Raw genomic sequence first — 17,298 nt, 5'->3', positions numbered from 1 at the left:
CTAACTTCAATTCTCTTGGCCATTTATTATGAAAGACCTTTGCTTCCTATCATGTTTATTCTAGTAATCTAAGATTTACCACTGACTTCCACTTTGGAAGACCAGGACTCAGCTCTTTCTCTTACCACCCTGTGGTACCTGCTCCCACCCCACATAGCACAGACCCCACATTTGTGTCTTCTTGGCCTCTTCATATAGTTCTATCACACTTTGGGGCAGATAACTACTGTCGATGTTATTATGACAATCAAATGCTCTTCACAGCTGATACATGATGTAAACTATGATCATATTTCCTTTGCTTCATGTATTTTCATAATTCCTTTACTTTCATGTATTTTCATAATTCCTTTCCTTTCACGTATTTTCTAATAATAGACTTGTGTTCTGTCAGGTTAATTTTCTAATCATTTCTTTATCAATTTCTTCTAAATTCTATTTACAAATATCTAATTCTCCTTTTGTATTGTTGAGAGCCACAGCCAAAGGGGCCCCAGCAAACTTCCAACTGCCAGCTGATGATTGGCTCACAGCGGCCCCAGCAACATCTAGCTGATTGGCTCCTCTGCTGTGATGTTCATTGGGCTGTTTCCCTGCCCTTCAGACTGCCAGCTGATGATTGGCTCACAGCGGCCCCAGCAACATCTAGCTGATTGGCTCCTCCACGGAGCTGCTCATTGGGGGACATATTTGGCTCCGCCCTCACAACCCAGCCAATTGGCCTCAAGAGCAGGAGGATTGTGGGAGGTGGAGAGGCTGGTGTGTGGGTGAGAGGCTTGTGGAAGCCGGTGGTGGCAGTTGGGCTCTGAGGGTTTTTTCCTGAGGAGCTGTTTTGTTTGGCGTTTGTAGTTCTAAAAATAAAGTTAGTTTCTTTTGACAAGTGGCTCCTAAATTGTGCCCAGACAGACTGCAGCCATGTATGTTTGAGCATATTAATTATTCAATCAACTTTGTCTTTGTGGAGACATCTCTCATGGATTCTGCTTTCTCCTGGTCTTCTGTGCACCTGGCATCCTGGAATCTCTCCCTACTACAATTCTAGTATTTCTCTTTGTCTCTATTGTGTCAAATCCTTTACATTCCAAATTCTATGCCTTTTTAATTATTTGGTTTACTTACCCCTTTGGGTGGAGAATGTCTGTCAGCAGTTTCCTTAGAAGGGGTTTATTTTCCTAAAATTATGCATATTGAAACATTATTATATTACCCTCACACTTTATTGTTAACATGGCTGAGGATAAAATTCCAGATATAAATGCATTTTCTTTCAGAATTTTAAAGGCTTTACTTTATTGTTTTCCAGACTCATGATGCTATTGAGAAGTTTGAAATCATTGTGCTTCATGATACATTGTATGGAACCTTTATTTTTTTTCCCCCTATCCAGAAGTCTCCAGTATCTTCTCTTTGTCCCATTGTTCTGAAATGTCACCATGATGAGCTATGGTCTGGGGCTAGTCTCACATATTATGAGGGGCACTCTCATTTCCAGGGTGGTTTCTTGGTTTATGTTCTTGACAATTCCTTTCCCACTGTTTTTTTCTTTTCTTTTCTGCTGGAATGACATTTTCTGGCTGATAAATAATCCTAGCCTAATCTTCTAAATTTCTCATCTTTTCATCTCTATTTTTATCTGTTTATTTTTCTCATTCTCCTTTGAGGAAAATTTATCAGTTTATTTTCCATCTTTTCTATTGAATCATAAATTTTTGCTATTGCAAGTTTAATTTTTTTAGAACTCACTTTCTTTCCCCTAAGACTCTTCCTTTTCTACAGTATCCTGTCCTTATTTAAAGATGTTCAATGTCATTGCTCAGAGGATGTTACTGGTGGATTTTTTTGAAGTTTAATGTCTCTTTTCCATAGCTGATGCTGTTGTTTGTAAATTATGCCTTAGTAGAATTCTAGACGAATAAAAGGGAAAGTAGAGCATTGTAAAATGGATGGGAAGTTTTGAGGCTGTAAGCAGGTTTGTCAACTCTAGTCAGCTCCTGGATGGCTTTATTGGGGCAAGGGCAATGTCAAAATTGAAGGCTTTTCTCTTGGGCTGGAGAGTCCTCTGAGATCAATCTTCCCATCTCCTGCCTGGAGAGAAAGAAAAAAAAAAAACTTGTTGACAGCCTACTGGGAGCTGAGGGGGAAAGGGGGTAATTGTTTGAACATTCATTGTTTACACATTATTTACACTGTCATTTCAGCTCATTATCAAGAAGATATGCTCAATCTCTTGTTGCCTGGGTTCCCAAAAGCGGAGACACATCTTTTACAACTGTATCACTTTGCCAGGAATTAATTTCTAATCTCCAGTCAGAGTGGGTGGGAGACTTCAGCTCATTTTAGCAAAGTAGAGAGAAGATGGTTTGGGGAGGGGTCAGTTCACTGCATTTTTTTTTTCTTTTTTCCAGTACTGGGCCACAACCCAGCCCTTTTTATTTTTATTTTGAGAGAGGGTCTCACTAAGTTCCTCAGGTCCTTGCTAAGTTGCTGAAGCTGGTTTTGAACTTGATCCTCATGCCTCAGCCTCCAAAGCCCTTAGGATTACAAGCATGCTCCACTGTGATGAGACAGCTCACCACATTTTAAATAAACTTTTAACCAATCTTCCTGTCTGCAGCCCACTTTGATCCCCAATTCCTGAGCTTTGAAGACTTCCATGGCACAGATTGGGTGCTTGTGAGTCTCTCAAACACCAGTTAAAGATTCATTCTTCCTTGTTCTGCTGAGCAATTTGCCATGCTTTTTTCCCTCTGCTTTGACTCTCAAACTTTTTTTTTTTTTTTTTTGGTATTGGGGATTGAACTCGGGGACACTCAGCCACTGAGCCATATCCTCAGCCCTATTTTGTTGTTTGTTTAGGGTCTCACTAAGTTGCTTAGCACCTCACTATTGCTGAGGCTGGCTTTGATCTCATGATCCTCCAGTCTCAGCCTCCAGAGCCACTGGGATTACAGGTGTGTGCACTGCACCTTGCTCTCTTTCAAACTTTTGCTACTGATGGGGCTCAAAAATTGGATATCTATATGTAGAAATGTAAATTAGATCCCTATCTCTAACCTTGAATAAAAGTCTACTCAAAACAGATAAAAAATTGGGCATGATGGCTCATGCCTGTAATTCTAGTAACTTGGGAGGCTGAGGTGGGAAGATCACAAGTCAAGGCCAGCCTTAGCGACTTAGTGAGACCCTGAGACCGTGTCTCAAAAAGAAAAAAAAAAGTTCTGCATGTGGAGATTAGTGGTATGATGCACAGAGTTCAATTCTCAGTGCTAAAAAAAGAAAAGAAAAAAAAAATAAAGGCCCAGTACTTAAACCAGAAACTATGCGACTTCTAGAAGAAAACATCATCAATGCACCAAGACATAAGTGAAGGAAATGACTTCCTCGATAAGATTACTAAGCCTCAGGAAATAATACCAACAATCAATATGTGAGCTGTTATCAAATTAAAAAGCTTCCACACAGCAAAGAAAACAATTAAGAACATGACTAAGAGAAAGGGGAGAAAATCTATGCCAGTTACTCTTTCAACAGGAGGTTAGTATCCATAATATATAAAGAACTAAAAAAAACTTAACACCAACAAAATTATTAAACAATAAATGGGCAAATGAACTAAACAGAAACTACCAAAAATAAGAAATATCAAAAAAAAAACTACCAAAAATAAGGTATAGTTTAGTTATGAGGTTCCCCCAAAAGCATATGTGAGAATGCGAAAATATTTAGAGGTGAAATGATTAGATTATGAGTTTTAACCTGATTTGTGGATTAATCCACTGCTATGGATTAACTAGGTGGTAACTGTAGGCAGGTAGGGTGTGACTGGAGACAGTAGGTCACTTGGGTGACGTGTCTTTGGGATTTATATTTTGTCCTTGCTGGGCTATCAAGTCCGTTCTGAAGAAAAATACAGGTTACCTTGGGTCTTATAATCCTTTCCTTCTTCCTAATTGTGTCATTTTTATCTTCATCCCCTTTTTTAATCAATTAACAAGTACCCATGGAGTGTCTCAGTAGGAAGCTGTTGAGGGGATTCAAAGGATGGAAAGGGCAGTCTCTGCACTGGAGAAATCATCGTCCTCAGAGACGAGCAAAATGCCAGGTGTTAGCCATGTTGTAGTGAGGTCCACATCCCTTATCCCATCAAAATACAGGGCATTCAAGTCCCATCACGGATGGTATATTCATGTTCCATTCAAACATAGTATTTGCTCGTTTGTTTAATAAAATCTAGCTAGCTATTTTTCTGTGCAGCACTCCACTTATTCTGGTTGACCTAGTCAGAACTTGGGGTTTCTGTGAGAGGCGTTCCCTTTTTACAGATTATTCTCTAGAAGTAAGCTCTTAACTCCAATATTTTTGGGCATCTCCTCCTTATCATATGACCCTTTCTCTCTACTTTTATTTCCTTTTTGCTTCCAATGTTCCATTGCAGCATAAAGAGGATGATCTTCCACTTATTCTCTTTGATGTGAACTTCCTTAGAAATTCATATTCCTTTGGTGAAAGAAGGACATCTTGCTCTCTTACCAGGGGCCAGAGTGGTATGCCACAGGCAAGGAGAAAGCCCAGTTTCTTGGAAATACAAAAAGTCCTATCCCTCTAATCTTCCCAATCGACCCAAGTATCTTGGAGAAATCCACAGGGTGCTAAGAGAGAGAACCAGTAAGGACATGCATTCAGGGGAGTGATTGGAGAATTCCTTTCTGAAATGATATTTGCTGATCCTGAAGGATGACAATAAGCCAACTTTTATGGTTTAGATATGAGGTGTCCCTCAAATGCTCATGTGAGAGACTATGCAGAGGGCTGGGGTACAGCTCAGTTGGTAGAGTGTTTAGAGTGCTTGCCTTGCATGCACAAGGCCCTGGGTTCAATCCCCATTATATATATATGGAGAGAGAGAGAGAGAGAGAGAGAGAGAGAGAGAGAGAGAGAGAGAGAGAGAGAGAAGAGACAAAGTTTAGAGGTGGCAAAATTGAATTATGAGAGAACCTAATCACTGTATTGATATATTTGATGGATCTAATAGATCTAAGACTACTGTACTGGGTGATAACTGTATCAGGTAAGGTGCTTCTGGGGGAAGTGGGTCAGTGAGATCATGCCCTTGGGGATTAAAACTTGTCCCTGACTCCTTGTGTGCATTTTCTCTCTCTTCCTCCCTCTCCCCCCACCTCCCCTCTCTCTCTCCTCCCCACGTGCCATGAGCTGAGAAGCTTTCCTCTGCAGGCCCTTCTGCCATGATGTTCTGCTCCACCTCAGGTCCAGACCAATGGAGTTGACCAACCAGGGACCCAATCTCTGAAACTGTGAGCCAAAATAAACTTTTCCTCCTCTAAGTTGTCCTTGTTGAATATTTTGGTCACAGCAACACAAAGCTTGCACACTGACCATGTAAAATGATGAGATTTACAGGTAGATAGAACCATATATGAGTGTCAAAAGCAGCACAGGTGATGTTGTCCATTAGAGAAAACGCATAGGTGGGATTTGGGTCCATTGGGCAATACTAGAGGTCAGTTTACTCAACACCCAGTCATAACCACGTTCTCCCTAGCTTTCCTCCACTGAAGAGCCTGGAAAATGAAGAACTGAAATTCTCAACATCCACTGAAGTGAAGCCTGGTCATATGGCATCATTTTGGCTAAAGAGCTGTAGAAGAAATCATTTAGGAAGACTTCAATTACAAAATAAAAGCCAAAGTCCTCAAGAAGTCATCTTGTCCCTTGCTGTGCTTAGTCAGCATTCAGTTGCTGTGACAAAATAACTGAGAAAAATCAATTATTTTTTGAGAAAAATAAATTTCATGGAGGAAACGTTTATTCTGGCTTACAGTTTCAGAGGTATCAGGCCATAGTCACTTTGCCTAACTGCCTTTAGGTTTGTAGAGAGGCAGAAACCATGAAAGTGTGTGGTGGAGGAGAGCTGCTTGCCTCAGGATGATGAAGAAGCAAAGAGAGAAAGAGAAAGAGAAGAGGGTCAGGGTCCTAATATCCCCTTCAAAGGCACATTCCCAATAATGTTCTTCCTTCCACTGGGCCCCACCTCCTGATGTACCCACCACTAGCACCACAGGCTGGCTACCAAGCCTTGAGCACATGAGACTGTAGGGGACACTCCAGATCCAAATTGTCACACTGGTCTTTCCTCTTTCTGCCTGGGATGAAGAAGGAGGCACAGTCTGCAAACCCTGAGAATGAAGTGGACATGTAGGAAATGACAGAGTGGAAGATGGAAGGAACCTGGCTCCTCAGTGGCATCCTGATAGAGCTGTACCACCTGCACAATTTTGTTTTAAACAGGAGAAACTAAAATCCATTTATTTACTTAAATAATGGCAGCAAATGGTTTAAATACTTTCTGAGCAGTCTACATGCATTCATAGTTAATCTACACAGGAACTTGGAGAAGTGAGTACCATGTGGTCCTGCTGTGGTTATCCTAATGTTTGAAAAGAAGTTGAGGCATGAAAAGGTTGAATAGTTTATTCAGGTCCCTCACTGGTAAGTGGAGAAGCTGAACTTTAAACACTGGTAGGTACTAGCAGATCCTATGGCCTTAATCTTGGTTCTCCATGCCAGTGTTGGCTGGGTTCTGTTACCTGCCTGTGTAAGTCAGACTTTTCACCACTGTAACCAAAATACCTGACAAGAACAATTTTGTAGGAGGAAACGTTTATTGGGGGCTCACAGTTTTAGAGGTCTCAGTCCTAGATGTCTGACTCCATTGCTCTGCGCCCAAGATGAGGTAGAACATCATGGTGGAAAGGTGTGGGGGACGAAAGCGGCTCAGATCGGGGCCACTAGAAAACAAAGAGAGAGAGAGACAGGGCTCTGCTCACCTGGGACAAAACATATACCCGAAAGGCACACACCCAGTGACATACCTCTTCCAGCCACACCCTACCTGACGACAGTTGCCACCAGTTAATCCTTTCAAGAGGATTAGGTTAAGGTTATCATAACTGGATCATTTCACCTCAAAATTTTCTTACATTGTCATATACATGAGCTTTTGGGGGATACTTCATATCTAAACGACAACACTGCCATTGCTCACAATCCTAACATATCCTTGATGGGTGGATACGAATTATACGAGAGCTTTGGGGTCACTACATGAAGATCAGTGTAGTATTCGGCCAGAGGATGGCAACTTAGGCAACAATTTGAGGAATAATTTATGGTAGGAAAAGAGACCAAGGTGAAGATGGAAAGTACAGCAGAGGGGGTTAAGAAAGGGAGCTCAGGAGAAAGAATATTTGCCTACCAATCACAGCCCTACCAGTTATTGCTCGCTTAGTGACTGTGGCCTAATAACACTGCATTATCTCTGTGGCTCTAGGGTTAAACATGTTTTCTCAACTCTAAAATGAGCAAAATCACCACACATGTCCTTTAGAGTTTCAATGCCCTAGAAAAATCTTCTGTTCATAACAAGAATTCAGTAAATGATAGCTTAAAAAACATTTTACATAAGTTTGATCGTTTTCCTCTGTGCCTGTCTCATATTGAAAATAATGCCTCTCTAGAAATGGTTAATTCAAACTGCAACATTGAGGAACTTTAAAATATCAAAAAAGAAGAGAAAATGAAGATGATTTTGACTTTGATGTTAGCATTTTTAACTTTTTTTTTCATATTCTACTAGAAATCCAGACTTATTATAGATCACTAGATTTAGGACACATTGTTGCAATAATTTGATCTGAATAAGAATGACATTATTAGCACAACTTTCTTAATAGTATTAGTCAAACCGAGCTTAAGGAACATACCTATCAACTTCAAAGGATTTGTTTTAAAAGAAAGTGAAATCAAAGGAAATAAGGTTGTAGCTCAGTGGTGGAGCGCTTGCCCAGCATGTGTGAGGCACTGGGTTCAATTCTCAGCACCACATATAAATAAAAATATAGTTATATCAACAACTAAAAAAAAATTTTAAAAAAAGAATCCATGGGAGCATGATAGAGAACCACAATTTCCATCCTGAATTCTGAAAAATCTGACTAACCTCCAAACTGGATTCTGGGAAAAACAGTTGTCTCATGCAAAAGCACAAGAACTAATATAAAATCTTAGTTCAAAGCCTCTGGGCAAAACGAGGGACACAAAGACAGACACTCTCTCCTTTAATGAGCCCCCATGTGGAAAGTCACTGCTGCATGGTGAGCTGGTGTCTGTGCCTTTGAACTTCCTGTGATTAAACAGTGAAGGGTCATTTCTCACTCTTGGAATGCACCAGCAGTTCTTGAAAAACTTCCCAGCTCCAAAAAGTTTGCAGAAATCGTTTTCTTCTAGGACTTCTGGGTGTTTTAACAAAAGATATAGAGTGACTGTACAATGATAGCTCGAGGGCTCTAATCAAATCTTTGTAAACCAGATTTTTTTCCAGATTTTTCATTATCTATTTCCATATATGATTAACTAGACTGAAAACTACTGTCGCTATGACTGTGTGCAGGTGGGTACAGTGTTCATGTTGTTGCCTCTGCTGCTGGTTGGTCATGTAGATGTGACCTGCTTCTGGGCAGGAAACAGCCTGGCCTGGCCTCTCCTGCTCCAGGGGGACAGGCAGACAGGCTATTCTGGTCACAAGTGTGCTTTTGTGCAGGCAGTTGTTTCCCCTAGTCCAGGATGCAGGAGCAACAGGAAGGAAAGGGTACAGTGTGACCTGTTTTCACATAAGGACATAAGGCCCCTGGGCATCAGAGTACCCAATGTTTTGCCTGCACACAGAGCAGGAAGTCACTCGGGGACCCCAGTCATTCTCTCAAGAGCACACAGACCAGCCTTCAGAGGGAGTCAGGTGGGGCCAGCAACTCTCCAGTTCTTCTGTAAAGTACTGTTCCTAGGAACACAGGCTTGGACAGAGCGGCAACCATGTAGGATTCTCCTGCTGCTGACTCTATGACTACGTAGGACATTTTTAAAGAATATCAACCTACCCAACTATTATACCTAAAAATGCAAAGAGAGGAAAGTTCCAATCAGAAAAAAAAGATTTTTATTAAAATATGACCCACTTGCAAATTGTGAATTTTTCAGTGTCATCTGGTAAAATTAAATAGAAGAGCTTGTGTAGTCTGTTCTGTGTTATAACAAATATCTGAGATCAGGTACTTTAAAAAGATAATGGGTTCATTTAGTTTGTAATTTCAGAGGTCCAAGAGCATGGCGCTGCCATTGGCTTCTCATGAGGGCCTCATGGAGAATATCACATGGAAGGAGTGTGAGAATGAGAGATCACGTGGTAAACAGAGGAAGCAAGAGCCTGGGGCAGCCCAGTTCACTCTCTCATAATAATATACTCTGGCAGAAACTAATCCACTCCTGGAGACCAGCATGAATCCTTTCTTGTGAATAGACATAATCCAAGTTCCTCCCATGAGGCCCCACCTCTTAAAGGTGTCACTACCTTTTCATACTGTTAAATTGGGGACCAAACTTCCAGCACATGCTGAGCTACATCATATATCCTGTCATATAATGATCTATAATAAACAATGTATATATCACTAATGATGAGCCAGGAACTGTTCTAAGCACTTTATGTTATTATGTCATTCAATCCTCATGGATCTGTGAAACAGGTACAATTATTATCTTCATTTGACAGATAAGGAAACCGAAACACCTAGAAGTGAATTGCTCAAGGCTACGCAGTCTAACAGTATGAGGGTTAACATTTCTAAAAAGTATAGCAAGGTGCAGTGATGCACACTTGTGATCCCAGCTACTCAGGAGACTGAGGGAGGAGCATTGTTAAGTTTGAGGTAGGTCTGGGAGAGACCATGTCTCAAAATAAAAGTAAAAATAGGAATGGGGATTGTAGCTCAGTAATAGAGCACTTGAGTGTGAAGTTTTGAGTCCAATCTCCACTATTACAAAAAGAAAAAAACAAAAAAAAACTATGCAAATACTGTGTTGTGCTAGTACCAGCTTTCTAGGAAATTAATTATATTCTGACCATAATGAGGGCAAAAAAAAAAAAAACTAGCTAAAATCTATTAATCAGGTCACGAGAAGGAATTCCTGGAACATCTAAGACTGCAACCTGGTGATTTAAGCCTTTATACAACTGTGGCTTTGAACTGTGCTTGGATGAGCTTTGCCTTTGTCAGTGACAGGTTCTGACCTTAGGCAGGATACACACAGTCACAAAAAAGGGCACCTGCCCCCATTCTTTCTTCTGTTCAGGTAAAGCCGGGGCTTCACTGGTGGAAGGTTAGGTGACCTGCTTTCTTCTGGCCCCTGTGACAAACCAGTCCTGTGCTTTCATCTTCATCCCACCCTCCCTGGTTCCATGTACACACATTTGCTGTGGTTTGAATATGATTTGTCTCTGACACTGGGTTGATCCCCAGTGTGATGTTAAGAGGTAAGGAACTTAATTGGACTTGGTGCTTATAGGTGGGGCCTTTGGCAAGGGATTGAGTTTAGGCAAGGTCATGAGGGTGGTGGTTTACAAGGGGACACCAGAGGAGACACACATGTACACATACACTTTGTCTCTTGCCATATGATGCCCTGTTTACCTCAGGGCTCTGCCAGCAAGACCATCACCAGATGCAGCCTTGTGAACTTGAATCCAGAAGCATGAACCAAAATAAATTCCTTTTCAACTTGACCAGTCGTGGTAGAGTGGTGCCAGGAAGAGGACCAAGACAACATTCAAAGGAGAGTGAAGCTGAGAAATGAAGTCCTGGATGGAAAGTTCTGTTTGCTCCTCTTCTATCTGATGTTAGGTGTTGGGGGTGGAGCTGAGTGCTAAAGCTGAGCGTTCATGAGACCCTGGGTCCACCCAGCACCACAAAAATATATAAATACCCCCAAATGTGTAAGGTGTGTGTTTGAGTCCGGGGATATGCATGTCACCCAGTGAAGGATCCCTCTGCTGTCCCACAGCTCACAAAGGTCTCTAAAATATAGAAAATTGGAAGCAGAGCAGGTGGGAGTGAGGAGCACTGCTCAGTTTAAGCTTTGCTTAATCAGAGATCAACATAATAAATAATCAAATTTGCTTATTGCCTGAGTTTACACAGAGCTTTCACATCTAATACCATTTATACAAGCAAGGAAGCCAAAATGAACTAATTTTACCCACACAGTTGGGATTCATATTGAATTGGACTTTGAATTCAAGTCCATTCATCCTCCCTTCCTCCCTCCCTCCCTCCAAACGTACTTTCCTTGATCAATAGAAGGGAATGCCTCATTGTGGAAACCTATACAGGGGTGTTCATTTCCATTTTCCATTTATTATCTCAGAGTATATTTTCATAATCCCAACACACATCTAAAAACAGTAAGTCATCATCTCAGCAAGGCCTAGATGAGAATTCATAGGTAATGAAAACAATCACAATCTTTTCCTTGTCCACTGGATCCCCACAATGCCCATTAAGTGGTCTTGGAGATATTTAAATAATTCTTTCCTTCTATGCTCTCTGGCAGGTTTTTCCATGGCTTAAGGAACTTTTTGCATGTGGTTAACCTCCAGATTCCACATTGACATCGGATAAGAGGGATGGATTTTGTCAGATCAGTTTTCATTTTGTAATTTACTTACTTTATTGGGTTTGGGATCAAAGTCAGAAACAACTACTGTTGCCAAAGACTTTATCACTACATAGGTACAGACAAAAGTTCTGCACACAAACTGGGCAAAAGGGGCTCCTACTCTGGCCTGAGACTTGGAAAACCCAAGTACCACAAACCTGTAAAAATATTTACTTAGGAACAAATGGTCACCTCAGTCACTCAGATAGCAAGCAGATCTTATAGTTTTAGGTCATGGGTGTTGTTTCCCAGTAATGCCTTCTGGAGGAAGTCACACATTAGTATATATTTGTGTTTAGTTGAATGTGGTCATTGAGTATTTTATAAAGTTAAATAGTGAACTCCACTGTTAAAATGGTAGCTGTGTAGTAATAACACATACTGATACTGACTCTTTACATTGGCAGCTGGGTGGACTCAGTGCTAGAATTGCTGATAGGCTTATGTTTTATTTGGACATTAATAAGGTACAATTAAAATTTCAAATATGGGATAGTTTAAGGTTTAAAACTTTTTATTTAAGCTGAGCATGGTGGCACATGCCGGTAATCCCAGTGACTCCAGATGCTGAGGCAGGAGGACTGCAAATTCAAGACCAGCCTTAGCCACTTAGCAAGGAATTAAGCAAATCAGTGAGAAGCTGCCTCAAAATAAAAAATAAAAAAAAAATTCAAAAAGGGCTACAGATATGGGTTACGTGCCCTTGGGTTCAAATCCCAGTACAATATATATATTTAAATACTGAAATTCAGTCATAATTTGTATTTTGAATGTGAATTCTAACAGATCACTTTGAATCATTTGAAAGATAAATTTCAAATGTACAAAGTAATTTTAATTTTCTAAATTTAAAAAAAATTGACATTTTTGATGAAAATATATGTTCAGATTTTGTATAATTTGAATACACTAATCTTTTACATCACAGTTATGGTAATAAAAATGTTCTCTATCTGGGCTGTCCAGCAGCCATTGGCCATATGTTCTTCCTGAAAATTGGAAGTGTAGTTAGTGCCACTAGGTGACAAAACTGAAAGTGGCTAAGTACTGCCATGCAGAGACGCATAGCTTTAGATCCTGCTATTAATAGAACACACATATGTGAAAATCTTGATTATAACAAATTGGTTATTTTATTAAAATAAAGGAATACACCAATTTTCTGGAATATATATACCATAATATACAATTATACATTATTTCTACATATATATACAGACTGTTTCTTAACAGAAAATATAGCTATGCATAATAAAATATTTTGTTGTCTGATGTTTTGTTTACTTTCTGTGACATAAAATCTATAGTAGGGGCCAAGGGTACAGCTTCATGCTAGTCAGTACTGAGCATGCTCAAGGCTCTGAGTTCAATTCCTAGCAACCCTCCCCCTCAAACAAAAACAAAAAACCTCCAAAACTGTTTGCTTAATCTTTTAATTTGATGCATATTAACATACAATAAGAAGATACACAGTAGTCTGCAAACTTGATAAAAATTAGACATATGGTAAGTCTTCCTTCCCTAACTGTTCCCCAAGCCCCCCAATATTAGGGACTTACTTGACAGCATCCCTAACTCTGACCAACTGCAATGCAAATATCACTATTTCCCCCAGATGTCCTGGAGTGACATGTAGTTAGACTGAAATAAGAAATCTCCACTGCTGAAAATACAAGCCAAAGCAAATGCCCAGTTGGGAGCACCCTACAGTGGCCCTTCCATTAGTTTTCTTTTTATTTATTTATTTATTATTCTAATGTGTTATACGTGACAGAAGAAAGCATTACAATTCATATTACACATATAAGCACAATTTTTCATATCTCTGGTTGTATACCAAGTATATTCACATCATTTCTGTCTTCTTACATGTACTTATAGTAATGATGTCCATCTCATTTCACCACCTTTCCTAACCATGTGCCCTCTCCATTCCCCTCCTATCCCTTTGCCCTATCTAGATTTCCTCCATTCCTCCCATATTCCCCTCCCAACCCCACTGTGAATCAGCCTTCTTATATCAGAGAAAACATTTGACATTTAATTTTGGGGGATTGATTAACTTCACTTAGCATTATATTCTCCAACTCCATCCATTTACCTGCAAATGCCATGATTTTATTCTTTTATTGCTAATATTCCATTTATATATATATATATATATATATATATATATATATATATATATATATATATATATATCTCACATTTTCTTTATCCATTCATCTACTGAAGGGGATGAATGGATAAAGAAAATTATCTTTGGTTGGTTCCACACTTTAGCTTTTATAAACACTGATGTGGCTATGTCCCTATAGTATGCTGTCTTTTAAGTCTTTTGTGTATAGACTGAAGAGTGATATAGCTGGGTCAAATGGTGGTTCCATCCCCAGTTTTTCTAAGGAATCTCCATTCTGCTTTCCATATTAGCTGCACCACTTTGCAGTCTTACCAGCAATGTATAAGTGTGCCTTTTCTCCCACATCCTCACCAACACTTATTGTTTTATGTTTTCTTAATAGCTGCCATTCTGACTGGAGTGAGATAAAAATCTTAGTTTTTATTTGCGTTTCTCTAATTGCTAGAGATGTTGAACATTTTTTTTTTATATATATTTGTTGATTGATTGTATATCACCTTTTGAAAAGCGCCTGTTCAGTTCCTTGGCCTAGGTGTTGATTGGGTTATTTGTTTTTTTTTTTTTTTTTTTGGTGTTTGGCTTTTTGAGTTCTTTATATACCCTAGAAATTAGTGCTCTACCTGATGTGCAAGTAATAAAAATTTGCTCCCAATTAGTAGGCTCTCTATTCACCTCACTGATTGTTTCTTTTGCTGAGAAGAAACTTTTTAGTTTGAATCCATCCATTTACTGATTATTGATTTTAATTCTTGCACTATAGGAGTCTTATTAAGGAAGGCAGGGGCGGGGGTGGGGGCCTAATCTGACATGATGGAGATTGGAGATTTGGGCCTACTTTTTCTTCTATGAGATACAGTGTCTCTGGCTTAATTCCTAGGTCCTTGATCCACTCTGATTTGAGTTTTGTGCATGTTTTTGTGTGATTCCAATCAAAAATCCCAATGGCATTCCTCATAGAAATAGAAAAAGCAATCATAAAATTCATCTGGAAAAATAGCTAAAGAAGGAATAGCTAAAGGAGGAATAGCTAAATCCTGATAAGGAAGAGTAAAGCAGGTGGTATCACTATACCAGACTTTAAACTATACTACAGAGCAATAGTAACAAAAACAGCATGGAATTGGCTCCAAAACAGACTGGTAGACCAATCATACAGAATAGAGGACACAGATACAAACCCATATAATTACAGTTATCTTATATTAGACAAAGGTGCCAAAAACATACATTGGAGAAAGACAGCCTCTTCAAAAACTGGTGCTAGGAAAATTGGAAATCCACATGTAACAAAATGAAATTAAACCCCTATTTCTCACCATTAGTTTCCAATAGAGCCCTTCTCTTTGGACTCAAAGGCTGTTTTGATCAGTTACCCGTAAGAGGGATTTAAAAAAAATAATAGTAGTCCCAAATTGTAAGGGAAGTTGGGGCAGGGTAAACCCCCCTTACCCTTTGAAATGTTAATGGAAGGCTCTTAAGGGCAGTCAGCCTACCATTGTCATGAAGAGCAGAGAAGTAGGACAATTGACATTCAGACCCTCCCCTGAGCTTTAAGAAACTGTGGGAAGGAACAGGATTTTCCAGGGATTTCTAGGGAAGTCCAGTGGTAGCAGCAATGGAATTTCCAAATCCTGAAGACACCCAGGGGATCAAGCCCAGTTGCCCTCAGCAGTAACCCACTCATTAACACCCCCTATATTGATTTTTTTAAATTTCCTAGTTAAAAAAAATCACTCCTCCAATTAAAAAAATCATTTGTACTGAAATTCTAACCTTAAGGTTGGCTTCTGTGGGAGCTCAGGCTAGGACAACCTGGGCACTTAGCACTGTTCCTGGCAAAAGTTATTGCTTTAATAGTTATTTACTGAAAGAATTAACTTTGCAAATGAAATCCTAACCTATCATTAACCTCTTTGCCCTGTTTAAAGAAGTTACTTGAAAGCAGTGTGACTAGACTTTTACTTTCTGTTGGGAAAACATATAACAGCAGCAACACCCCAGAAAAAAAACCCAACATGGCGTCTAAGGACCCTCTTTCTCCTCTTTGTTTCTTTCACTGGCGCAAAACGTTCTGGCGCCAATGTTCAAACCCTGCTGGTGGGAAGCCTTAGCCCCAATTAGAAGTTAGAGAAATTCTGGTATTCAGTTATTTTGATTTCCAATTTAACATCTTTCCAAGCCTCCTTGGCTGCAGTAGTTAGGCCAGGAGCCTACAGCTGTCTTGAGTTGGTTCAATGTGCTTATTTTGAGGGGGATGGATCATGAAAAATAAATAAAGGACAAATAAATAATATGTTAAAAGTTACACGTTACTGCAGCTGTTGGGAGTCTCCCTGAAAACTCCCTGGGCCTTTCAAACATGGCGGCAGGCAAATTGCCAGTGGGCAGCTAGAACTCCCTGGGCCTTTCAGATAAGGAGCCCCTAATGCAACATGGCAATGGCAAGTTGCCAGTGGGCGGATAACAAGTTGTTTTGAAAGCCTTCTAATTGGCCCTCCAGTCTTCCATACGCGTGGACAGTTCCGTGCCCTCCATGAATCTTATGCAGGGTGGACATGGTGCACAGTAGGTGATGATCTGACCTTTACTAAGATTTGCCCCACTATGATTTGCCCCGGGAGCTTCCTGGTTTAAGATAACTGATTCCCATTTTCTATATAAGCTAGAACCAGCTTGCAGTAAAGTGATTCATCTTTGTCACTGCTATCTATGTGTGTGCATTTTTTAAAAAATTCTCAGTAAGAGTCATCTCAGACTCAAACCAGCAAATTAAAATATTTCGAGACATTTCTTGATTCATTCTCCATCTTTCTTTCTCCGCCCTTGCCCAGCACTTCGCACTAGCCAGATACAGAAATCACGGTTTATGTTCAAACCCTAGTTTCCGTGTGACCGCCGCCTTCTACGACGACAGCCCACGGCTGGCACATGGGACGCCGAGACACCGTGCAGCATAAAAGCGAGCCCTGCTACACCCGGTGCTGGGGGCTCAGGGCACACGGGGCCACCGGAGCGCAGGCTGGAGCGCGGCGGCTCCAGCTCCTTTCCCTGGCCTCCGCCAACTTCTCCGCCGGCGGCATGGAGCAGCACGCAGCCCTCCCAAACCTCCGCGATCATCTCGCTCGCCTTTCCCGCAGACGCGGAGGAGCGGGGGCCCTGCAACTGCGGTTAAAACTGGCCCTGCTTGGCGACACTGCTTAGGGGCGCCAGGGACCAAATCGCCTTGGCCGCGCCCGCTGAGCTGCAGGCCGCTGGTCCCGCCCCGCTGCTCTCATACTACTCACGGGTTTTGACTCAGAACAAACTTCTGATGAGGCGCGGCCCTTTCCACAGCCACCCTCCCGAAGCCAGCCACCGAAATGGAAGATGCGGTCGGGGCGAGGAGGGGCAGAGGGTAGCAACCCTGCAGCGCTCCTCCCCGCGCAGGTGAGGTCCGCGCCGGCGGTGGTGGACGCCAGGCCACCCGCTGCGGAGCTCCGGGAGGCGCCCACGCCCTCTAGCGGGCCTCAGCGGTGCGGAGTGGCCTTGAAGCTGGGCTCTCCTCATCCGGCTTGCGGGGCCTCGCCAGTCAGGGAGCAAGAGCCAGGTGCGCA

The 17,298-nt window shown here is 41.1% G+C and overlaps 1 protein-coding gene and 1 long non-coding RNA gene across 4 annotated transcripts in view; one reads left to right on the top strand and one right to left on the bottom strand.

The window, feature by feature from the left end:
• Nucleotides 1-1,984: 1,984 nt before the first annotated feature.
• LOC120886371 (uncharacterized) lies at nucleotides 1,985-17,181 on the bottom strand. Its single transcript, XR_005729343.2, has 3 exons — nucleotides 16,990-17,181; nucleotides 6,695-6,806; nucleotides 1,985-2,085 (listed from the first exon to the last, which is right to left on the bottom strand). It is a non-coding gene; the product is annotated as an uncharacterized LOC120886371 (long non-coding RNA).
• The window catches only part of LOC144369871 (uncharacterized), a 130,719-nt gene continuing 129,958 nt past the window's right edge, over nucleotides 16,538-17,298 (top strand). For 2 of the 3 annotated variants that reach the window (XR_013429701.1, XR_013429703.1), the window contains exon 1: nucleotides 16,538-17,131. Coding sequence is in view for 1 of the 3 variants with exons in the window: in XM_078030375.1 (XP_077886501.1) it covers nucleotides 17,072-17,291 (220 nt within the window). In the remaining 2 variants the exon portion in view is untranslated. Of the gene's footprint in view, nucleotides 17,292-17,298 lie in introns of all 3 variants that reach the window. The other variant, XM_078030375.1, reaches the window with a different exon arrangement.

The sequence above is a fragment of the Ictidomys tridecemlineatus genome, chromosome 13 (assembly GCF_052094955.1).
Source record: "Ictidomys tridecemlineatus isolate mIctTri1 chromosome 13, mIctTri1.hap1, whole genome shotgun sequence".
NCBI lineage: Eukaryota > Metazoa > Chordata > Mammalia > Rodentia > Sciuridae > Ictidomys > Ictidomys tridecemlineatus.
This window is presented reverse-complemented; position numbering and strand designations above follow the sequence as displayed.